Genomic DNA, 24,556 nt, shown 5'->3' with positions numbered 1-24,556 from the left:
TTACGTCAGAAGCTGAACTAGATCCTTGATTCATGGTACACTTTAAATCCCATTCAAGCATCATGCCACCAAATTGTGGGTATTTATTGAAACTTATAGCTTAAAGCTTGTCTTCAAAGAGGATAACCCTTACCATATGCTATGGAGAAAAACTTAATTTGGTTAGGTTGAATCCACAACTACTACACTACTTAATAGTAGATCACAGGAATTTCCCACTGTGGTTCCTTTGTTTTGATCTTAGTGTTGGGGATTCTGAAATGCTTATGTACGTGCTATGATGGATTTAAACAACACAGACAGTGCGCTCATCACGTCTTTATGAACTCCCGTCTTAGAGTGATGGTTTAAACATCCCTTAATCCTTTAATGTTCTTTTGAAGACGCAGACTCGACATCAGTAGGCGTGTTTTAGAGTGTCGTGTTTGTAAGAGAAGACCCAGGCTACCCACTTGACCACAAAATGAAGCCACAGGGCGTCTCAGATCATTTACATTCTCAGCTACCCAAATACATGGCTTCATGAGAGGATCCCAAACTCTGCTTCATACCTCATAACCATTTGGAAAAACAGTCTTGTCACGGGCACCGTATGGCTCTGTGTGTCCTGTATAATGTTTCACTTCATCTGTTCAAGTCTCTGCTGTCTACAGAAACCCCTAAAGCGGTTGACTTTGAACGAAAGTGCTCGCGATGCGCTTGGAAAGACGAACTGGTTGCACTGGCATTTTGCAAACAATTTTAAAGCTTTCTGAAAGAAAGTGCTGACTAAATGCAAAAGCCTTGTGGGTTTAGAATCACTTCAATCCAACTGTTGTAGGACAGCATGGGTGGTATTCAGCGTAAAGGTACTTTTACAAGAGAGGACTTCATCTGGATTTCTCATCTATGGAGCTTAAACCTCTGATTTTAGATTGGACATGGCATCACTTTGCAGAGCTCAATTACTGAGCAGTTTTTACGTATAAGACTTAAGGGACTGTTAAAGAAAATCACAGACGCTACCATTCTGCTACCCTTCATGTCTGCTTGTTTGTGACCCCAAAAAGCCCAAACCTCCCCTTCATGCTTATTCCTTGTGTTTTTTGCACAAATAGCTACAGACACTCTCAACCTAGCAACTCATCCAAACGTGGTGAAGGCGATTTGCCAAAGTTCAAACTGAGCGTCAGAATTGGGAAGCACTGGGGATTTAAGTGACTTTGAACAGGCCATGTCTGTTGGGGCTTTACAGACCAGTCTAAGTGTCTCTGAAACTGCTGATCTACCCAGATGATCACACAGCCATCTCACAAGCGTACAGAGAACGGTCCAGAAATTATTTCCAGTGAGTGGAAATTATGTTGGTGTCAGGGTCTGACTTGTTTGAGGTGATAGAAACCCAACAATAACACAGATAATGGTTGTTGCTACTGACGTATAGAGAATGTCTTTGAAGATGTTGAACCTTGAATTAGACAGACTCCATCAGCTAAGGATCACACTCACAGAAAAAAGAAACAAAAGTTCATTTATCTCATTATATAAGGATTGGTTAATTGTCCTAATCTTCATGACTAGGGATCTACCAATCGTTCTTCTAATGTATATAACTAATAAAGAATTAAATAGTTTTCCATCATTTAAGTTCACCCTATTGGACTTCTAGAAAATTTTACCTAAAATTTTAGTTCTAAAACTAAATATTTTTTCCTAAAAAAACATATCTCTAAGCCAAAATTATTTTGTTTTGGTTTCTGAACCAAAATGCTCTTCAGTCAAAAGCTGATATATAAAAAAAAACAATGTCATGAAAAATAATTGCAGTTTTTTAACCTTGATATCTGTTAAAATCACAAACTGAGGAAATGCTCCTGAAGAGGCTTCAAGTGTTGCTGCGGGTTTGTCACCACAAACTGATTTTGTTTTCAGCTTCCCGTTAAGTATCCCTTACAGGCTGCAAAAGAGATTATGTAAAAAGATCATTTGAAAACACATTTAATGTTGAAAATGTAAGATATTTTTGTCTTCATTCTTCTTTGTCTTCAGCTGAATTGAAGAAGCAGTTGGAGACGCGGCGGAGACAAAGAGCAGCTCAGGGTATGAAGATGAAAACTTACATGATTGAATGAGAAAACTCACGTGTACGTTCAACCTGTACAATGGTTCACTTTCTTTAGAGCTTCTGGAGACAGTTCCACCAGCAATAAGCTCTATGTACAGTTATGTAGTGGGGAAGGAAATCCCACAGTAGGAAAAAGGGAATTTTAATGGTGTTGCCAGGAACAAACCTATTATGTACCTATACCGTAGACATCTATTGCGTAAATATAAAAACATTTTTTTATGTTGATTTGAACATTAGTCAAAATTAACTAACATGAGTTAATTTTAATTTTGTTTTGCAATCAGTGAACTCTTTTGTTTTTGGGCTACACATATGATTTAAAATAGAGGCAAATCCATTCTAGCCATCCTTCAAAATGAAGAAAGAAGCAGATGTAAGGTCAGGCAAATATTTTATTTTATAAACTTTCCCATTCCTACATTTAGAACAAAAAAAAAAAAAAACAAGTTATAAAATACTTTAATTGTGACGAACAAGGATAAGAAAAGTTAATAAAGTTAACAAGCTCACTGAAAGAGAGCAGCTGCATCTTGGTGGCACCAGGGCCTTCATTAGAGCCTGTCCAAGTCATGTAAACCGTCTGTTTAGGAGAAGGTCACAAGAAAGCCTGTTGTCATAAATGTAGATGTGGAGGTTTTCTAAACTGGACCTGTAACTGAAGCTTGTCCTCCCGGCACTGAAAGATTCAACGTTTTTCTTTTTGTTTTGTTTTTGCTACAACCTCTCCAGATGTGTGTGGCGTGAAACACAGAATCAAGAAGCAGAAAAACATCACTTGCCCACTGTTATGTATGGTGGAGGATCCGGCATGGGGCGGAGGAGTTGTTTTGTATGAGTTTGATTTCAGCTTTTCCCCTGACCATGTGTTGAAGCGCCTTTGAACATTTATACAATGATGTCATATCAGTGTATACATTTTGACAAATGGAACATCTTTTTTTAATCGTTTTTCTAAACTCGTCACTCCCGAAAGGATGGGAAACCCTGAACTTTCTGGCTGCTTTTGTCTTGTGTGCATTAGTGGCCACTTCAAAGCTTTTACAGGAGCCCCAGTGACTGCAAGCTTGAATACCAAAACTACACTCTGTTAGCTCCTCTTCTGATGGTTTTGATTTGTTAACATGCACGCTTTGATGAGAAAATTCGGTCATAAGGCTAACATTTTCCTCTGGTTCTGACGTCAAAGGGCTTTTCTTGTTAGTTTAAATCTCAACCTCAGAAAGAGTTCATAAATAACAGTTTACTTACATTTCACTTCAGGACGCAAATTTCTAAATATCTGCATGCTTAAATTGAATTGCTTTATAGCTGTGACAGGGAATGATACGCAGGACGGGGAGGAGAACGACCCCCTGGAAGAAAACCTCTGCAAACAAATTAAGCAAGAGAAAGTGACGTGAGTTGTCTCAAATAACTTACCGAATGTTATTCCAGTTTCCCCCCCACCCCCAAAGACCCTGCTTGGTCTGATTGAATGCAGCAGGTGCTGTGTAACGTCAACTAAAGATAAATTTTGCACTGCTGATATCCCTTGTCAGCTACAACAGCAACCTTGGCCGCCTAAAGGCACTGAGGACAGAGATCGAGCATCTGCAGCTGTTGATGGACAGGGTGAAGGTCAAGATCCAGAAGGATTTCCTGAAGTGGTGGAGTCAGGAGGCTTTGAATCTGCAGGTGACTGGCCTCTTTTCTATCCTTGTGACAATGCATCTTACCGTGCCTTTTGCAAATGTCTTCATACCCGTGGACTTTTCATGTTTTGTCATAATAAAACCACAAACGTCAGTATATTTTTACTAAAAATAAACAACAAAAAAAACATCACAATGTAGTATGTAACTGTAGTGGCTGAAAAAAACACTAATGCAGAGTTTTCAAAACTTTTCACAACTAGGAACTTGGAAATATAAATGCATAGGTATTCACCCCATGTTTAATTTGACACTTCTAAATACAAATCCACTGCAACTGTGTTGCAATAAGTGCCAAATAAAAGAAAGACGACTATAGAATCATATAACCTCAGGTCAGGGCAGGGGTCAGGCAAAAATGACAAATAAAAAAAAACTTGTTTTAGACCATTAGGCAAACTAGCGTGCTCTATTTTGCCTGCTCCCATTGAGCCGGCGGTCCCGTTGAGACTTTACGTTGATGCCCATCATTAAACAGTTCCAAACATTTTAAATATGCATACACACAATAAACTAAAATAACAGTGGCATCAATATTATACTTGCTAAAATTAATAAAGAAAATTGTATCCAAATGGAAGGACGTTAATACTTTGAGAAAAAGTGTGAAAAAGTTCAAAGTTTATGAAAAGATTTGTTAGGAGCTGTAAATCTGCTTTCATCAGAATGAAACAACAAAAAATGTGATTTTCGTGCTAGGTTTGTATCAATGTTTTTCTCTTTATGAACTGTGTTTCTTGCCATACTGGTGTTTTGAGCAGTGCTGACAGTTAGCATGTACAATACTGGACAAATGTGTCGATTGCTGCCTCTTGTTCTGTCACAAAGCTAAATGGGACTTAGTGGGAGGAAGAGTAGGAGGCAAACAGAGATGCATTTATTTATTTTCCTGAATTCCATGTGACTCAAACACTAACAGAGAGGATAATACAATGAGTCAGAGTCTATTTTAGTCTAATATACAAAAAGATTACACAGAGGACGGCTGGCAAAGGATTCAATTGTAACGCTGACTCAGTGAGGAGTCTGATAACTCACGCTTTGCTCAGCCTGGACAACTGCTGAGCACATTTCAGGCAACCAGCCAAAGATGTAAAGCAAGAACATCTGAGGAGCAAATTCCGCTGACCTTATGAATGGAGATAGGACCGTCTCTCTTTTATCTCGGCAACATTTGGATATGAATTTCTGAATGACAGACGGTGAGGATGTGTAGCAGACTTCACACATGCAGCTTTGCCTCACAAAGCTGAGTATTTTTCTCACCAGCTTATGCCCAACAGCGTTGATCCAGTATTAGATGCACACATGCACTTGCTTAAACTTTGCGTTTGCTAAATGACGAACCAGAGCAATAAAGCATCAGAAGTGCTTTCTTTAATCTGTCAGATGTATGTAGCATGCTCACGTTATTCTGTCGGGCTGTTTTTTGTTAATAGTTGTAGAAATGTTTCAGTAATTTAAAAAAAATGTTTATTAGGAATCTGAGTCGGAACCTGAACCAAGATATGGCTCTGCATCTCAAAATGAAACCTTGCAACCATCTTCACCTGGCACTCCAGGATTTTGGTAAGACCTTTTCTGCTGTATTTTTATATATGCGCTTTTTGCTTTTCTACCAATTAGGAGTTTTGAGAATTATTTTACAGGTCTCAAAAGCCTCTTTTACTTGTTTTGTTCCATTTTTGAAATCCCGATTGAAGAATCGGTGATGTGGTTTTGTCAAACTACAACGGATTACACAACTAAAGTCTTTCTTTATCTCTGGTCTTTTCATTATTTTCTTTGCAGCTGATTTTCGGCACATAGCAAGACAATTATCCCCTCCTCTTTTTTTTTTATTCAGTGTTTGTTTTTAAACCTTGAGGAAATCCTTGGACAAATAACCATCTACAATCCACATCTCCTTTAAATTCACGGAGACTAACATAGCTAGCATTTTGTCCGAATTGGAGAAGTGACAAACTTTTTTTTCTTAAATTCTGAAATGATGTTTTTTGCCCTTTTAGGCCCAAAATTGAAAAGATTATTGTGAAGAATGTGTTGTTTTTTCAAAGAATAAAAAAAAAAACACTTAGGACAACCAAATATATGTTATGTCATGAACTGTACTGAGATGTGAATTTCCCTCTGGAATTAATAAAGTATATTCATTCATTCATTCATTCATTCTGCTTAAACACCTTCAAAGATATACACCTTCTGATTAAATTTAAATTGAGATGAATTGTTTGTCACAAGTTGCACGAAAAAAAAAAAGTTGTCGTCAATTACGTATTTCTACAAAATACATTAATGTTTACCCTTTCATAATTAGTTGATTACTCAACAACGTGCTTCTGGTTGCTGACTTGCATGGAACAGACATTGGATATTTGTCATCACTTTCAGGCGTTTGTGTGCATTTGCTTCACCATCTGTGACGCCGTCAGCCAGAGGACATTCACAACACAATCACAGCCCGTATTTATCATCTTAAATCTATAGTAACTCTGATGACAGTTATTAATGCACACACAGTGAGGGAATGAGCCCAGAGTTTGTCAACGCTTTCCTCCGAGACTGATCACAGAAACGATTCCTCTCATGTCTGCTGTTAGCGAGTGTTTACTACCATATGGCCGTTTTACAATATGCTACTTTATTTGCTGACATAATGCAACCAGGAAGGTTTTATTTGCTCCCGTTTCTTTCTTATTTTCACTTTGAAATGAGAAAAAACTAGAAAGAAAGAACAAAGAAATTGCAGAATCCACATCAAGTGTAAATTCCTTATGCAAACTGCACTTAATACATGTGTCATAGTTTGAAGCTCGCTCAGAGCTGAACAGAGAAATAAAATCATTCTCATCACAATTTTGAAAACTACTTTTTCCATTTTTCCATTTTCCAACCACAAGCTTCAGCGTATGTTCGCAATGTGTGTGAAGTGAACGGAAAAGGATACATCATTTTCGAAGGGTAGCTTTAATCAGAGAAGCACTCAAGAGGGCTTTTGTAGCTCTGCAGAAGTTGCATCTGTTGCCAGGCTGGCGCACCCCACAATTCTGACTTCTATAAAGGAGCTGGAAGGAGAAAGCCATAAGAAATCCTGTAAAATCTCCCACAAGCCATGCAGGGTACACTGCAAACATGTGGGTGAATGGGCTCTGGTCAGAAAACCCAAAGCTGGACTTTTTGGCCGACATGCAAAACATTCTGTGGCAAAAAAAAAAATAACAATGATCATCACCCTTAACACAAAATCCCCACTACAAATCATGATGGGGGCACCATCCTGCTGTGGGAATCTTTCTCTAGTTCTACATGGCCAAAGAGGACTTGAGTTGAATGCAGGACAAGCCTGGAAGAAACTCGCTAGAGGGCCCAAAGTAATGAAGACAAATTGTTCAAAAGGTCAAGCCTTAACATCCCACCAGATCTAATTTATACATTCTAATTTCTGCAACAAGAACATCAAAGGAGACGTTTTCGTTCTGGTTTTGCATTAGAAGCGTGATTACAACAGATAATGTCAGCCACTCACGAGAATCAATATTTTTTTTTGCACACCTAAGATGCATCTACACAAAAGTTGGACAAAAACACCATTAAACTTCAGCGTCCTCTCTCTCCAAGTAACCTGTGTACGAGACAGTTGTTAGTGACAAGGCATTATTTTTGGATTATTTTGCGAGTTTAAAAATGCAGCAGCAGGTTTATCTTGAGTTATGAAACAAAAATGATAAAACGCAAATTGTTTACACAATACAATGGAATAAAAGTCAGACATGTCATATGTTGTTGAAACAGGAAAATAAAAGTTTAAAAAGCACGTTCTTGGCCTCCTGTGTTTTAAAAAGAAACCTTGTGTTTAATGTTGATGAACCTGCAGAAGAAACCTTCTGGCTGCTTTATGCTGTAGCTCCATCTGGTGGTAGAAAGAAGAGGACACAGATAACTTCCATGTTTCAAACACAAACCTGTGGTATTACTTTGACGTTATCTCCGTCTTTATGAAAGGCTCTGCTTTCTTCCACAGCGCTCCTGAGCTAAGCAGCACAATGAAGGAGTCTCCGTCAAAGCAGGACACAAATCTGGACAATTCGGTCTCTTCTGCTCCTGATCTGAGGTCAGTCAGTTCTTAATTATCTCTTCTTTTATTTCAGGAAAGTATGTTTAGATTGTACTACATTGGAGTTTGAAAACAATTTTTTTTTTTAAAGCTGAGAGTGGAAATAACTCAATTTGTCTTACTTCCAGCTGTCTTGAACCCATAGACAAACTTCCAGCACCAGTTTGGTCAGCCTGGAACAAGTCCCAAGAGGAGAGTAAGAATTCATACTGGAGGTACATTATCCAGAGGGTTATCACAGACCTAAAAAGCATCCAGAATATGTGAATTAAACCAATTTTTGCTTCCTTTGAAACGCTAATTAGAAGACTGAAATAGTTTAACTTGGGAAATGTATTTTTCTGGCATCCATTGTATGAGCTGCGACTCCTACTAACTAAATTAAGCCTCTTTTTTTTTTTCCTAATTTTTTCAATTAATACTTTCATACACACACAATAGTATGTGTGCAATGACTCCTAAATCCATACATACAGCCCAGACCTGCAGATTTTATAGCTCTTCTGTGTTTTTTCTTCACTTACAAGAGCCGTCATAAATTTTAATGTCTTTGTGAAGTAACGTCTGCGAGTGGTGTTCACAAATCAAAAGAGTCTCGCTTTAACCCAGACGCTGAAAGCTCCGTTTTACAGCCACTGTTAAACACTCGCTGTAATATGTATATGCTTCCTCTTAAACAAGCACTCGCAGCACAGACCCACTTTTGTTCTGTAGCGAGGCTCTGACACACAAGGAGCTGTTCTCTGTCAAAGTTTCTGCTTTAAATTTTGCTCCGTGAACAGTTTACATGTTTCATGCAGGGGTCACTTGAAGACTTGTTTTTGTGCCTGCTCCAAAACAAACATGACCACTTTTTTAAAAAAAGACAAATTTCAACCCTTGGCATGTTGGAGTAACCACAAGTACGTTTCAGGGACCTTTCCGCAACAACCCTCACGTCTTCTTCCATTCCACTGACTGGAGATCAGGAAGTTGATTCTGACATCCTGGCATTTGTTATGGCCCGGAAAAATCTCCTCAGCAGGATAGGTAACACACACACATGCACACCTACCCTTACACACACATTCTCTCACATGTAGGACTTTGCATTGACTTCCATTCATGTTTTCATCCATTTCAATAGTCTAGACCCGGCAATTATCCTAAACCAAACCACTACCAGTACACCCCTAACCCTAAACTCAACTCAGACCTTAGTCCTAAACCTAAGCCCTAAACCAAAAGCAGCTCTGCTTCTTATTGAGACTTAAAATGTTTCAAATACAAGATCATATACCCAGGCACGCACTAATACAGCTTGCACACAAAAATGGGTGCAAACTGTACTCATGGGTGCTCAACACTGCACTCTAGTGGTGTGATGAATTACAATGCATCACAAAGTTTTGTTAGCATGAAATTGCTTGAGTTCATCAGACAATACAGTGCCTTAAAAAAACTTGAGTTTTTCCAGGTTTTGCCCCACTGGATTTCAGCGTGGCCCTTCTGACACATGCATACACTTTGATCTAAGCCACAGCTGTCAAACTCCAGGCCTTCTGCAACTTTTAGATGCATCTCTGGTCCCACACACCTCACCCACAGGACTCTGTAGAGCTTGAGGGGATGAGGAGGTGACCCAGTCCTTGCATTCATGTGTGTTGGTCTTGGGGCACATCAAAAAGTTGCAGGACAGCAGCCCTCGAAAACTAGAGTCTGACACCCTGATCTAAGCAATTTAGATCACCACCAGTGCCGCCATTGGCCTATTGGCTGATTTTCAGATTAAATGTCTCGTGGCCTGTTAGTTTTGGTGCAAACCCTAAACCTAAATCTACCTCGTCTTGCCAGGTGTTCAGTTCTACTATTCATTTTACACTTTCTGATGTTACGGTTGTTACGGTATTTATGTAGAAGATTACATAAAGAGCAGTTTGACGTATTTGCTCAGAGAAATCACATCTCAGTAGATTTGTTGGTTCTCCCATTTTAACTTTTGTGTAGATGTTTGCTTTGCCAACAGCAGATTTGCCTGTGTTGTATTTTGTCATCAGATATTCAGAGAAGCTGAGGTCATAGGCTACTTGAGCTGCTAGACTACTTTTTTTACAACACAGAAAAAACAGTCTACATGAGGTACAAATGAGTTGAGTTTAGTTTTTAACTAACTGATGAAAGGAGAAGTGCACCAAGTGTTGCTATCTGTCAAATCTGTGCTGTGTTAGATATAATAGCCACTAATCAAGTAGGTTTGTGCTTTGTGTATTTTAGGCCCCGGTAAAGATGTGAAGTGAAGTTCTAACGAGGAGCCATATCATCACTTCCAGGCAAAACGAATGGTCTGGGAATTTGTATTGCCACAGACCACTCATGCTTTCTTATTCTGGGACAGCAGCATAAACCACTGACTGTGTCTAACGTTTGATCTAAACCCTTTTACTAATAAAACAACAGAGAAAAGACATAAGAATAACCAGAAAAGAGCCGCAGTATTTGTTGAAATCTTGTGAAACTTTTTTAATTGGTGACATGATGTTTCAACATTTAGAAAGAAGTGCTTGTTTTTTATATTTCCAGCTGAGTTTGCTCTATTAATTTTTTTGCCAATTAATATAAAACTATAGTGTGAATAATAAAGCTTTTCATTGCTTTGCCTAAACAATTAGGGCAAAAGTAAAGCAACTGTGAGATGCCTGAGCCATCACTTGATTGTGCTGTTGTCCTGCACTATAGGAAACAAGTCGCTGCCAGGGTACAAAGTTTTTATATTTTGCAGTTTTGTCCTCAGAGAAAAATACTTTTACGATGCTATAAATAGCACCTGTGCTATGTGTTGACTTTTTTAATCCTATTTTCTTATTCAGCTCACCAGGACAGTTATCTAGAACAATTTTCTCTGTCAATCTCAAATGGGGATCTTCCGTGTAAGAACAAATGTAAAGTAAAGAAAATTCAGGAAGACGGTCCATTACTAGGTAAATTTATTCTTAAATTCTGGGAAAACCTTGAGGCCATCATACAAAAACAAGCAATCGGCTGTGTACTTCAGGTCTTTGCAGCTGTTCTGCTTAAAGCCATAAAGAAGATCCAACCAGCCACAGTCGATCCACCTATACCTATCAAACAACTTGTCAACATTTTGCATTGCTTTGCATTAATTTGTTTGACGGATGACAAGAAGTTGCACACTTTGCATTCAGTTTTGGGCTCTTTCGTTGCCTTGGATATTTCTCCAAGACAACTCACCCTTTAAAGTCCTATCTGTTACATCTCGTCGCCGTAACGTCAACGCCATTTCCACAACTGCATGAAATGCTTTATGATCCGTTTAAAGGTAATATGGAATAGTAGAAATCCATTCATCTATCATCTAGAAGGCGGGGTACACCGTGGACAGAAACTGAGTTTTATTTAGTTCGCATTACAGTATAGGGGATCCGATTCAGTTCCCGGATGTGTTCAATTCGTATATTTATAATATAAACCAATATGTATGTATACAACCAATCACATCACAGTCCCTATTGCAACAAGAATGTGTACAATATTGCAATCACAAATTATCGAACGGATTAATATTTATTGGGCTACAATACTTAAGGTGCCATCCATTAAAATTCTGCCTGATGATAATATATTTAGCCATTTGCATTTATTTTTACTTTTAATGCCTATTTGTGACTGTTATCAGAAAGCTTATAGAGAGTGGTATACGCATTGTGATGAAGGAAAGAAAAAGAGTTGTGAGATAAATGTGCTTTTATCACAACCAGTATTGTCGCAATATTTAGAAAGAACATTTCAATATCATTCTTAAATTGTATGCATTCCCCGTAATTTTTATGCCATCCATGCTGATCCAGATGATTTTTTTTCCCCATGTCACACAAGGAAACAATGCATTTGATGTGTGGCCCCACCAGTTCATCTGCATGTGGGGCCACACATGAACTGAAATGTTGTGAATTAGAAGCTGACAAAGCCATCATCCTAAACACTTAAACACCTCTGCTCTTTCTCATAGAAATCATTTGAAGAAAGTAATAAACACATTCTGTCATTATCCTGGCATTTAACTAACAATACCCAGCTCTTTTGACCTAACTCACACAGTTTTAAAACCAAATCTACAAAATACTAAGAAATCGTATATAAACTTGGTCTGTGGTGGAGACTTGTGGCAGCAAAAGCAGCAGAAGAAACATTTGCAAGACATGAGGCCCATCTACACTGCCATGACTTAGCAGTGACCATAGTGGCCCTGAGTCGAGGCGATTTATCTCCTTTATGTACTAGCGTAGCTGCATCCCAGTGCTGTCCCATAGAGTCGTTTAAGGCTGCAGCTGTGGGTGTGGTGTAGTCTTTGACAAACTGGGTAGGATCATCATAGTAAAATACTAGCTGTAAACAGAGAGTGGTGAGGTCACAGGAAGCCATCTTAAGTTTATGGAAAATAGGCAGGCACACTTTAGCAGTGTCGGATTTGCCTTCTCTCTAAATAAGGTTTTCCAAATTTCCTGCAATCCAGCTAAGTTCTAATTAATCACGGTGAGACCATACCGGCATCATTATTCAAATTAAAGAAGGCTTAAAAACATTCTGGAATAAAAACTCGTCACCTGCTTAACACAGTTGGTGCTTAAGAAAAAGGAAACAATTTTCACTTTAAAAGGATCTTAATTCTCTTGGATAATTTGGAACGTCTCTAAGCAGTAGCCCGGTGGTGTAATAAACTGCAGAGGTAATATCTATTCAGCCACATTTCAACATGATGCCAGGATTATCAATGATGCTTCATTATAAAAAGGTTTTTGAAGTGCTTAGTTCCTTGGTTTATATTCAAGAAATGTTTCAAACTCGTCCCGTGTGACAACGAACGGCTCTGGTTCCAGATGTGATGGAAAATGTGCAGAAACCGTTCCAGCTGACTTGTAAAAAGACTGAGCATTTATACTGGTAAGACTTTAAAAAGTTAAGTTGTAAAGCAACTGAATTAGACGAACTAGACAAAATACCACATGTATCCGGGCTTGCATCTGAGAATAAAAGTGAAAAACTAAAAACAAAAACCTTTGGCTTCAGATACAAGCTCTGATAATGTGGGGGTTTGTCTTGTTGAAATCACAACCTTCAGGGTGATTTATTTATGTTTTATGTGACAGATCGTCAAAAACATAGAGCATATTCATAAAGCGAAAGGGCACAAGGTTTTTAAATTTGTATTCATGTAGATTTTATTTTTAAAACAATGCCTTGCCTTTATATTTAGCTCAACTCTGCTAATGCTTTTCAGAGCCTCGTATGACTGCACTTAAACCTGCAACTGGCGTGTCCCTACCAGTTTTGAACATATAGAGACAATTTATTTATTTATTTTTTTTCAACCACTTATTTGATAGAGAGAGTCGACGCAGAGCAGTTTTTAAGTGTTGCCACAGATTCGAAATGGAAGTTTGGTCTGGACTTTGACTGGACTATTTCAAAACAAGTACATGCTTTAATATAAACCTCTCTAGTGTAGCTCTTTCTGCATGTTTATGGTTATTTCCCATAAATAACCATAGGGGTTCGCCTTTAGGCATCAAGATGAACTGTTTCCTGAGTCTCAAGTCTTCTGCAGCCTAACAGTCCTTAGCGGCCCTAGCTTCTGACCATTGACGGCTGGACTGTATTTTATTTAGGCATCAAATAAAATGCATAAAAATTCTTGGATGCAGTGACACAAAATGTGATCAGATCAAATGATATAAATACTGCTCTAGATTTATTTTCTACTCCGTACACCAAGGGTTGCAATAACTTCCAGAGCAGCTCCACTAACCTATTGACAGATTTCACATTTATAAAATTAAAGCACCGCCGACCTCCAGATCCCAAAGTAGGAGACCGACATCTGAGGGTGTCAAATGGAAAGCAGGTAAAACATTAACTTTTGTTCTGCTGACAAGATACTGCCACTGCTTCCTTATTAGTGGAAACGGGGGAAAGCTTGGGAGCAGATGTCGCTCGCTAATTGAGGAAAAGAGTTTGGCCGTTACCTCGGTAACCCAGAAATCAGCACCCATGCTCCTCTGACCAATCAGACTGAAGACGTTGCCGTTCAGAGAGAAATACAACATCAGCCTGAGCAGCTGTGATGTTAAGCAGGACTGCCTTTTTCAAAATACCTCATTTCTTTTTTTAAGAAGAATGCATTTTTCTGAAGTAACAGGACATCTATTTGGAGAACTTCACAAGAACTACTTAACATAGAAATTCAATATTCCTCTTTTTTAGAGCACTTTTATGCTTTTTCTGACCTTGGGCACCAGCAATTTTTTTGTCTTTTTCTGGTGTTGTGGGGGAGGGGGGCGTTAATGGCGTGGTTTCACCTGGCTCGGGTCAAAGTGAACTGGACAGCACTTTTAATTTTGGCCCACTTCACATACCTGCTGATCGGGGCCATCATCTTCCAGATTCTGGAAAGAGAAGCCGAGAGCAACAACAGAAACCACTTTCAGCTGGAGAAATTACACTTCCTGGCTAATTACACCTGCTTGGATGGTCCTGCCTTGGAGAAGTTTGTCCAGGTTTCCATTTTTTATTATTATTATTATTATTATTATTATTATTATTATTATTATTATTATTATTATTATTATTATTATTAATAATCTGAAATATTTCTTTAGGTTAGGAGAGGTTAAAATGCATGGTTTTTGGAGTTATTTTCCACTTTGTGGTTGACAAAGGCTTCAGTCTTATACAAATAGAACTAATTCATTATATCAATATTTGGTACATTTGGTTTGTAAAGCTGAAAAATCAATTTTATTATTAGGTCAGGCTTACCGCAATAAATGGTTTTACAGTAACTGGTTTGAAAGATCAATAAGTGTGTTGTAATTTATAACATTTGGCAAAATCATTACCCTGGTGACCTTAAAAAGTTTTCTTAAAGTGATTTAATTCAAGGATTTAAAAGGGGTTGCCCTCATTAAAAGATCTATTAAAATTAATTTTAAAAATGATTACAGTAAAATATGTTAATTAATTCCCAATCTATTGGCTTATCTTTATTCATCTTGACAATGACGGCAATGTTTTACCTTTTCTTTTTACCTGTTTAGTTTTATTTAGTTTTTATGGTTTTATATAATTTGTTTTTAATATTACTAGTCATTGGTTACCTTTTTAAAAAGTATTATGAAATTTCAATTTTATTCCCTATAACGTGAATTAAACAAAATATATTTTTTTACCTTCAGTTGTGCAAGTCTTGCTGATTGAAAACCAAATATTTCATTAAGTCTGATGTAATTTACCCTGACAAATATGGGGTTACCTAACATTAAATCAGAAAAACTAAGAAAATATTTTACCTGGTTCAGCTAACTCATTACTTTATTCTAAAAGAAATTAATGTAAAACTCATTGTAGATTTAAAAAAAAAAAGTTCAAGCTAAGTTTGGTTATGCAAGAATATTTCTGTTCAAGCCTATCAGTCATTGCTGATGTATGTGCATGTTACTCTGTCTGCAGGTGATTTTATATGCCTGGGAAAAGGGAGTGAACCCCTCAGGCAACTCAACCAACCCCAGCAACTGGGATTTCAGCAGCTCCTTCTTTTTTGCAGGCACTGTCGTCACAACCATTGGTAGATTGATATTTTACCATTTAGGCTCTAGTTGTTGTAAAATATGATGCTTCATTATGCCTCTCTTGTCTGGTTCACAGGTTACGGAAACCTCTCCCCGAGCACCGTGTCCGGTCAGGTGTTTTGTGTGTTTTACGCTCTCTGTGGTATTCCTCTGAACCTGGCTTTCCTGAAGCAAATGGGCAAGTGTCTGACCATTCATCTGGGTCGGCTAGAGACAGGAATGGTGGCGGTTGTCCCTCACAAGGTTCTGACATGGTTCTCTTCATTCTGCAATGCAGCGTATAACTGATGGTCGCATATATTGGCTAAATAAAGAGTTTTGCTTTTTCTTTTTTTTTTTCTGTCCCAGAAAGCCGTGGAAGCCCTGGCAGTCAGTTTGTTCTTCATCACCGGCAGCCTGCTGTTTCTCGTCATCCCTCCTCTTCTGTTCAGTTATGTGGAAAGCTGGACGTTTGGAGAGGCCTTCTACTTTGCCTTCATTACCCTCAGCACTATTGGTTTTGGAGATTATGTAGTGGGTGAGTAGAGACCACAATCAAGCCACTAGTGTGCTAGAAAGGCTGCAGCGGTCACCTCTGTCTGCCTAAAGCTCCCAGGTCTCATTCTGCTGTATAAGTCAGCGAGGCGTTAGAAGATTAAAGTGCGCTGTGAACTCAGACAAAACTCACTTAACGCATTCTTACATGTTTCTGCTTAAAGGCACCGACCCAGGGAAGGAGTACATCTCCCTGTACCGCTGCCTTGCGGGGATTTGGATCATCTTTGCGCTTGCTTGGCTCGCGCTTATCCTCAACATGGGAGTGAGGATCATGGAGAACCTGGTTATCCTGACTCACCCGGGTTTTAAGAAGCACAAAGAAGAGGATGAGGAAGTTTCCTCCAGTAAATTAGAAGTCACATCAAAGATCTGACAATGGACTTTAAAATTCTTTCAAGTAATATTATTCTGCAGGTTAATACTTTATTTAATGTTTATTTTTTCTCTCTCTCTAAGATCTCTCTTAATACAAGAAGAGGCAACAGCAGTTTTAATACATATATATATATATTGGTGATATATTGTGTTCTACCTCAGTGTGAAAGCCTGCTTGATCGGGGATCATCTGTTTTTTCCATTATATGATTGGTGTTTATCTTCTCCTTGTTCTCTTCTGATTCCCACCCGTATGATTAGATGTTCAAACAGGAAGCTCAGATCTGGGCTGTTATTTCATGACACCGTGTCACATAGTGTGTGTGCGTGTTCGTGTGTGTGTGTGTGCGTGTGTGTGGGTGTGTGTGTGTGTGTGTGTGTGTGTGTGTGTGTGTGTGTGTGTGTGTAGGTGTGCGTGCGTGGGTGTGTGTGTGTGTGTGTGTGTTTTCTGTGTGTTCATTGATGTCAGTCCACATCTGTGCTTGTGTGCTGACAGGAGACTCTAGTGAATTGAGCACGGACGGCTATCTTAAACCAACACATTAATCAAGATGGTGATGCGAGGTGGAAAAAAAAAAAAAAAAAAAGAGGATGGCCCTCACCTGACACTACCTTGTGTTTTTCAGAAGACAAAATTGAAAACACTAAATACACACATCTGACGTTCATTCAAGACACCGTGCAGAGGAACTCAGACACCTGGAACGTTTCCACAATTTGTCACATTGCAATCACAAACTTTCATGTTTTTGTTCCTATTGTATTTGACCAACATTAAAGTGTTGCACAACGATGGAGTCGAAGGAAGAGGACGCAGGGTTTATTAGAAATAAAAATCTGAAATATGTCGCATCCATACGTCTTCATTCCTGACGAATCAATACTTTTCAGAACAACCTGTCAATGCATTGCAGCAAACAGTTTTAGGCTGTTAGGCTGCACCGCTGTCAGCTTTGCAAAGCTAGAGACAAATGAACAGCTAGACATATTCCAAGATTAAATCACATACTGGTGGACTGTTTACTTATTAGGGGACTTCCAAAGACAGTTGATGGTACTAGTTATTCTTTTTTTTTTTTATTAAGGGGTATCATTTTGAAAGAGATTGTGTTGTTATCACACAAAATCTCAAACTTCCCATTAAAGATTTTGGTTCTAAGCTGACAAAATGTGAGAAACTTTAAAGCGATGTGCATATCTTACTTTTTCCAAGACATTGTACATTCCTGCTCGTGCTGCCGTGTCTCCCTTATCTTGCTTTGCTCCTCTGGATTTGCATGTCAGGCCAGTGAAGTGATTCAAACAGTAGTGCTCTGGGAAGGTTCATTTGCCTGTGATGTGAGTCTGCCAGGTAAACCCTCTCTACTCTCTGCACCTGACTGCAGAGGCTGAGGCTTTGAGCTAAAACTGGACGTCAACGTTCGGACTGCCAGGCCAACATGGAAGTGAAGGAGATGCTCAATCTGGCCCGGGTGCCATCCATTCTCATGCTTGGCTTGATTTATGTGGCCTACGTGCTGATTGGTGGCGTGATTTTCTGGAAGCTGGAAGGAGATCTTGGAAGGAAGGATCTCTCCCAGTTGCTCCTCAACAAACAGAGGCTGCTAATGACGTACAGCTGCCTGAACCAAGAAGGTCTGGAGGAAGTGGCTCAGGTAAGGTACTCAGAAGTTTAAATATGATTAAATGGATTAGTTAAAATAATATGAAGTATAACGTAGACATGTAAACTCCTAATTGATACATACAGTACATGAATAAATCAGTCAAGATCACTTTTCCTTTTAAATATCTGCAGTCATAATGGATCACAACCTATTATGATTCTATAAAAAAATAATAAACTTACACACTTTTGTGTCATTTGCTTAGTAGATTTTAAATGTAGCTACAGCAGGTCTGTATGCAATTCTTAAATTTTGATTAATGCAGAGGAATCCACATCATGAAACAGAAAACCAAAATTAAAAAAATAAATAAAGAATTTGTATGTTTTGCCATCAGATTTTAATTTTATTTAAATTGCAGTTGGGTGACCTTTAAACTCTCTGGTAGCCCTCAACTAGAAACCTTCATTTTATTATTAACCATGCGTGGAATTAAGAAACAAACGTATCTACTTTACTCTTTAGTCCTGAAAATGTTTGCTCAAAAAATAATCAGACTCAAGAACCATAAACTCCCTACCATCAAACATGCTATGATATGCATCAGATGAACGAGAAGACAGCAAAAATGTAAACAATTGGCTCCATGTTTAGATGGTTTTGGGACAGAAGAATCTGGGTAAAACCATCCAGCATCACAGTTTATTAATAACCTGCAAGTAAGTGAAGGTCCTTTAGATGCAAAAGCAAATTTGAATCCGCTATGTTCCTGAATACATTGATAGTTTTGGTTGTTATACAGTAATGATATTAAAAAGACACATACAGCCCATTCTGAACCCTAAGCAGATCTTGCAGCTGCACAGTAATTCAGTCCTGAACAAGTTTTTTGTGCTTTTACATCTGAGAGCACATTAAACGTGTTTGGGGATGTGAGTCATAAAAAATTGAGGTGTCATGCGACATTATCTCTTCTACTCGTTAGTCCTGAAACCTAAAATCATAACTGATGTTCTCTCTGCAGAACTGCTAATCCAATTTTTCTATGATGGTGTTCCAGTTTAGATTTGTCAGGTATATTTATCTTGGTCTCTTGTCTGTGGGTAAAGAGATCAAAACTCAACCTCAGTTTTCAGTAATGATCTAGATTTACTTTGGGTACCCGTTTAAAAAACACTTAAAGAATCATCAAGTCGGGCTTCCTTTTAACGACAAGTGCACCCTTGAACAGCACAATAGATAGTGGAGGTTAAGAGACACCAAGTGTGTAATTGCTGAAACAGGCAATAAAAAGACTCACCTAAGCTGCAAACCAATTACTTCAAATAATACAGCTCATGGCATATGGCTAGCTATCAAAACAACTTCTATAACTTCTGTCTTATTTAATCCCTCAGTACCACTATCAGGAGTAAGGTGGAGACACATTCAACCACTAAGGCAACTTTTTCACCTTCTGAGCCATGTTTGGTTCAGCAGGATTCTTCTTTTTAACTTAGTCAAGTTGCAAACTCTTAACCAGAGGCAGCAAAGAGAACCACTGGTTTTCCTGGAAACCTGCAAAAGTTGATATTTTCATTTGGCATGGGGATAGAAGCTAGAACTAACATGTAGAGGGATGCCTAAACCACATTGAAAACAAGTGATTACAGATATTTGGATTATAACTTATTAAACATCACAATACAGGACAGTACACCACTAACACATGAAGTGAGAAAGACTTTGCAGAGGAGATAAATCCAGATTGCAGACAAGTGATACTTTAGATACGTAAGCCAGTTTGAAAAAACACACAGACACCGAGTCAGGTGTTTATGATCCAGCAAAATGCAAAGCAGCAGGTGTCCAATCCCTTCATCTAATAAATCATTAAAATACCCATTAGCTTTACTCAATTGAATCCCAATGGAGTGATTCATCTTGTGAAATACAAAATAAACTTAAATGAGCATGAAAAAAATACTACAGAAAAAATGTCTACATCTTAAGGTACGAGGATACCACACACAGCAGTATTTCTGTGCGCGATGGAATTTGTTTTAATATAATTCATAACAGAGTTGAATGTTGAATCAATTAAAGGAAACGTCTTCATAGAAAAAATTTGATGTGGTAACACTTTATTTGAAGGGGTGTGCATAAGACTGACATGACACTTGTCATAAACATGACATAACACCTGTCATGAACATAAAGAAGTCTTTATGAACGTTGCATGATTTTGTGAATTATGATAATTTAATGCAAAGTTGGCATTTTTAATGGACTTTTAATGCAACTTTTGGAGCAACTTTGCATTAAAAGTGTCATTATTTACTGAATGACAACTGTCATAAACATTCATAATTCTTCTTCATGTTCATGACAGATGTTATGTCATGTTTATGACAGCGTCATGTCAGTCTTATGCAGACCCCTTCAAATAAAGTGTTACCTTTGATTTTATTAGTGTCAAAAATAGGTTTTTGTTGAGCTCAAATAAATCTCACATAAAATTTGGAATTTTGGTTTGAGCCTTTTAAATTTTTGGAATAATTAAGAAGAAATTTGCAATAGAAGTTTGGGAGCAGGTACGGATTTTTCAAACATGATTGTTTGATTTGATATCGAATCTAAGCAACAAAGAAAAGGGGGAAAAAAAAGCATGTAGTAACAAACAGGCAACCCCTTTTTCATGCAAATAACTTGTGGAAACTTTTAACTCTGCTTTGCCTACATGAGTCAAACCTGGAAGGCGTTGATCGGCCACAAAAGTTCTCCGTGTTCTGTTAGGAGAACCACGGCATTTATTAAAACACCTAAGAAGCACACGCAACTTTGGCATCTGTTCAAATTTATGTAACGACTTTAAACTATTGACCAGGTGACTGTCCTGCCACTCAGTAATAGGAAAACGGTGATTTGCATTGTGCCTAAGCAAATCCGTCTAAATTTGTAAAGAGGAAGAACGAAAGTCTAAGATTTAAGTTAATTCCCTGCGTGTTTACTTGTAAAGCCACTGGTGTGTGAATAAAACGACATTTATTCACATGTCGTTTATTCACATGGCGTTGCAAACTTTGAGCCTGTTTGTTTGCAGTATTTATAATATCTCACCTTGATGCTGAACTTTGATCACAGAGGTGAGAAGATATTCTCCGGTGGAATGCTGATTGCAACGATTTATTGACCAGAATAGCTCCAAGGTATTCTAAAAGTAGAACAGATTACTGTGTACAGGAGTTGCATGCGGTTAATAAAGTCTGACCCCTGTCCAATAGACACAATTTATATTGATAAATGTAAACAGTAGAAAATTTCAGCTTTCACTGTTTTTTTCTCTCTTTTAGGTTGTTCAAGTGGCAACAAAAGCTGGTCTGAGTTTGAAAGGCAACCAAACCACAGACGGCTTCTGGAAATTCACCAGCTCGGCTGTGTTTGCTGCCACTGTGGTCACAACTATAGGTCAGGGTCACATATTTTTACACACTGCCTGTGAAGTATGACTTGCTGAAAATGATAACCTGTCCAGTTATATATCAACCTAATTTTGAAAATGATATCTAATCTCAAAGGAAGGTCATAATGATAAACAGTGTGTCTAGATGATTATGTTTGGCTCACTCTGTCAAGACTATTAGCTTTCTGAATACAGCTAGAGTAGTAGTTAAAGGCTAGGCCAGCTATGCACTGGTATTATAACATATTTAATAACTATTTTATTTATTCTATTTCTACTGTTTACTTCTATTTACCCTCATAGTAAAGATCTCGCAATTTACTGAGCAACAGAGGCAGAAAATGAACTTAAGTCATATTTACAGCTACATTTACAGGAACAGTTTCCATAGAATTGAATTTAGGAAGTTAGCAGCTTTAAACTGATCATAAGTACTATGGACATCTCAATAAAACCAGTTTTGGTTTGATTTACTGCCGTAGAACACAAACAAGATGAGTGTCAACACGATACCAAAGTGAAAAGACAGCAGTAAAATAATCTTCAAGAAAGTAAGAAGGTTGGTGCCTATTTAGAAGGGTTCTAAGACTTTTTCTAACCAATTTAGAGTTTGCCATTCAAGATTATTTTCAAACAGAAAAAAAAATCCCAGTCTTTTGAAAAGTATTAACATGCCTTACCTAAATGGTTCCCAAACTGGTCCTAAAATACCCCAAAATGCCCTACATGTTTTAGATGCGTCTTACTTCGAGCACGCCTGATTCCAATGGTTGCACGACCTCCTCTGCAATCACCCATTTATTTAAGTCAGGCGTTTGGAAGAAAGGTGACACTTAAAACATGCAGGAGAGGGATACTTGAGGACGAGGTTTGGGAGCCACCGCCTTAGCTTTTTTTTTTTTTTTTTGTCGTGAATGTCAACACTGGTAACTAAACAGCACCATGCAGACCCAGGAACACAGCAGACAGGTCAGGGATAACGTTGTGGAGGAGGTTGAAACAGGGCTACATTATAAAACAATATCCCAAACTCTGAACATCTCACAGAGCGCTGTTCAATCCATTATCCAAAAATGGAAGGAGTGTGTCATAATTGCAAACCTTTCCAAGAAAATGGCAATCCACTTAAAATAAAAGGCTTTGTGTTGGCCTATCCCAAAATGTCTCAGTGAAATATATTGTACTTTGTGGTCATGACATGACAAAATAATAAATAAAAAAAAGTTCAAGGGACATTTATAGTTTTGTAAGGCATTAAAGGACACAGTCTTCCCAAGAACGAACCTCCCAGCAAATTCACTCCGAGGTCAGACTTTGCAAAACTCCAGTAATGTCTGAAGCCCAGTAGCTCCACCAGCATGTTAAATGAGACCAGATGTCTGGCCATAGTGAACACCTAATGCCATGAGCTAAGGACGATGTGGAGGTGTTGGTGGTATGGGCTTGGTACACGCCATCAGTCTTTAGGGTAATGTTATTTTTAATTATTAATATTTACATAGATGAAGCTAAAGCAGTTCATCTGCCATCAAACAGTGAGATAATAAAATGTTTTTATTTTTAACAGGTTATGGAAACATGAGCCCCAGCACAACAGTTGGTCAGATCTTTTGTGTCTTCTTTGCACTCTTTGGGATTCCTCTCAACGTAGTCGTGCTCAACAGAGTGGGCAAGTACATGCTCGCATTGGAGAGAAATGTCTCAGACTACCTGGAAGGCAAATCTGGACGAAAGGTAAGCAAGTGATGAGGACGAAATGAGTATTTTTTTTTAGTTTTGTTTTGCTTTGTTTTGTTATTTGGAGTGTGACCAACATCACTGTTCTCTTTCTCTCTACCTGGTGAAACTGCAGGGGTGCACCCGGTTTTTTGTCCACCTGTTTTGCTACATCTGTGGCACCGTCCTGTTCTTCATCATGCCCATGCTTGTGTTCCAGCAGCAAGAGGGCTGGACCTACTCTCAGGCCATCTACTACTGCTTCATCACCCTCAGCACCATTGGTTTTGGGGATTTCGTAGCAGGTACAGCACAACCCTAAATCCCAAACATCCACTGACTGTCATAACTTGTATTCTTGATTGTCACAAAGACACGATTCTTTGGTGTGTGCTTTCCAGATAGTAATCCAGACAAAGACTACCCTGACTGGTACAGCGTCCTCATGGCCTCGTGGATCTTTTTTGGCCTGGCCTGGCTCGCTCTGCTCATCAACCACTCCATTGACATCCTGGAGCGGCTTAACGCCCTCCTCAAAAAAGGTTGCTGTGGTGAGAAGACTGAGGATGAGTCTGAGAGCACAGACAACGACAACCCTGACACTCAAATGGAGGATGACGACGAGATCAAGAAACCTCCAATAACTCAGTAATCCACAACAACAAGGTGAAGGTTTCAGTGAGTCAATTACACGACCATTAGCTCTGTATTTAGGATATGGGAACTGGTGACAGGCCGTGAGTACATGTGCTATCAGGCTGTAAATACTGTAATTCTTCATAATCGCCACTTCATTAGCATGTGACTGATCAAAGGTTGTAAAGTTGTGATAAGTGGCCAGTGAGCCGAATAAGAAAGCGACATGTCTCATTATGTTCCACGGAGGAGATACAGTTTGTGTTTGTAGTTTGCGTAGAACGTGTCACTTTTACAAATTTCCAGAGATGCAGCAAATAGTCATACATGAATCTGTGTAAAAATAGTAACCATGTTTCATTTAGAAGTAATCGTCTTATTTTGTTATTTCCTTAAATACTTAAGGGAACCACTTTTACTGGTTTTATCAGCAGGAAAATAGCTACATGAATGCAGCGCCAGGCAGGACGAAGAAACTGCAGTCAGTAGCAGTTCTTGTACACATTCTGTTGTGTAAATACTGCAATTAGTTATTCCCTTCTTTGCTCTCACAGGGATGAGAGAAGAGATCTTCAATAGATTCTTCCTATTCTTAAGAAAAGGAAGAATCTAATTCTATTTTTTTATAGTTTCCATGAATCCAAACATTTTTTGTTTTTGTTTTTTCACTCTCTTTAGGTTTTTAAGAGAGTGAAAACGTCCATATATA

At 38.4% G+C, this 24,556-nt stretch overlaps 3 protein-coding genes across 4 annotated transcripts in view; all 3 read left to right on the top strand.

Moving 5' to 3' along the window:
* Positions 1–10,375, top strand: part of kif6 (kinesin family member 6) — a 52,963-nt gene extending 42,588 nt beyond the window's left edge. Inside the window, exons 16-24 of one of the 2 annotated variants that reach the window (XR_532602.1) lie at positions 2,029–2,079; positions 3,416–3,503; positions 3,646–3,781; positions 5,279–5,367; positions 7,820–7,909; positions 8,041–8,127; positions 8,826–8,941; positions 9,949–10,030; positions 10,166–10,375. Coding sequence is in view for 1 of the 2 variants with exons in the window: in XM_008399650.1 (XP_008397872.1) it covers positions 2,029–2,079; positions 3,416–3,503; positions 3,646–3,781; positions 5,279–5,367; positions 7,820–7,909; positions 8,041–8,127; positions 8,826–8,941; positions 10,166–10,188 (680 nt within the window). In the remaining variant the exon portion in view is untranslated. The remainder of the gene's footprint in view (positions 1–2,028; positions 2,080–3,415; positions 3,504–3,645; positions 3,782–5,278; positions 5,368–7,819; positions 7,910–8,040; positions 8,128–8,825; positions 8,942–9,948; positions 10,031–10,165) is intronic. The other variant, XM_008399650.1, reaches the window with a different exon arrangement.
* A 99-nt stretch (positions 10,376–10,474) lies between these two features.
* Positions 10,475–16,811, top strand: LOC103458667 (potassium channel subfamily K member 16-like). Its single transcript, XM_008399647.2, has 5 exons — positions 10,475–14,463; positions 15,416–15,530; positions 15,611–15,777; positions 15,883–16,051; positions 16,233–16,811. The coding sequence occupies exons 1-5, from the start codon at positions 14,251–14,253 to the stop codon at positions 16,442–16,444; spliced, it is 876 nt and encodes a 291-aa protein (XP_008397869.1). The 5' UTR covers positions 10,475–14,250; the 3' UTR covers positions 16,445–16,811.
* Positions 16,812–17,846: 1,035 nt separating this feature from the next.
* On the top strand, positions 17,847–24,516 carry LOC103458668 (potassium channel subfamily K member 17-like). The gene is made up of 5 exons (XM_008399649.1): positions 17,847–18,101; positions 21,386–21,500; positions 23,063–23,229; positions 23,348–23,516; positions 23,613–24,516. The coding sequence occupies exons 1-5, from the start codon at positions 17,886–17,888 to the stop codon at positions 23,861–23,863; spliced, it is 918 nt and encodes a 305-aa protein (XP_008397871.1). The 5' UTR covers positions 17,847–17,885; the 3' UTR covers positions 23,864–24,516.
* The last annotated feature ends 40 nt before the right edge of the window (positions 24,517–24,556 follow it).

This window comes from Poecilia reticulata, linkage group LG22 (genome assembly GCF_000633615.1).
Source record: "Poecilia reticulata strain Guanapo linkage group LG22, Guppy_female_1.0+MT, whole genome shotgun sequence".
In the NCBI taxonomy this organism is placed as follows: domain Eukaryota; kingdom Metazoa; phylum Chordata; class Actinopteri; order Cyprinodontiformes; family Poeciliidae; genus Poecilia; species Poecilia reticulata.
The sequence above is the reverse complement of the archived record's forward strand: the minus strand, read 5'-3'. Positions and strand labels throughout refer to the sequence as shown.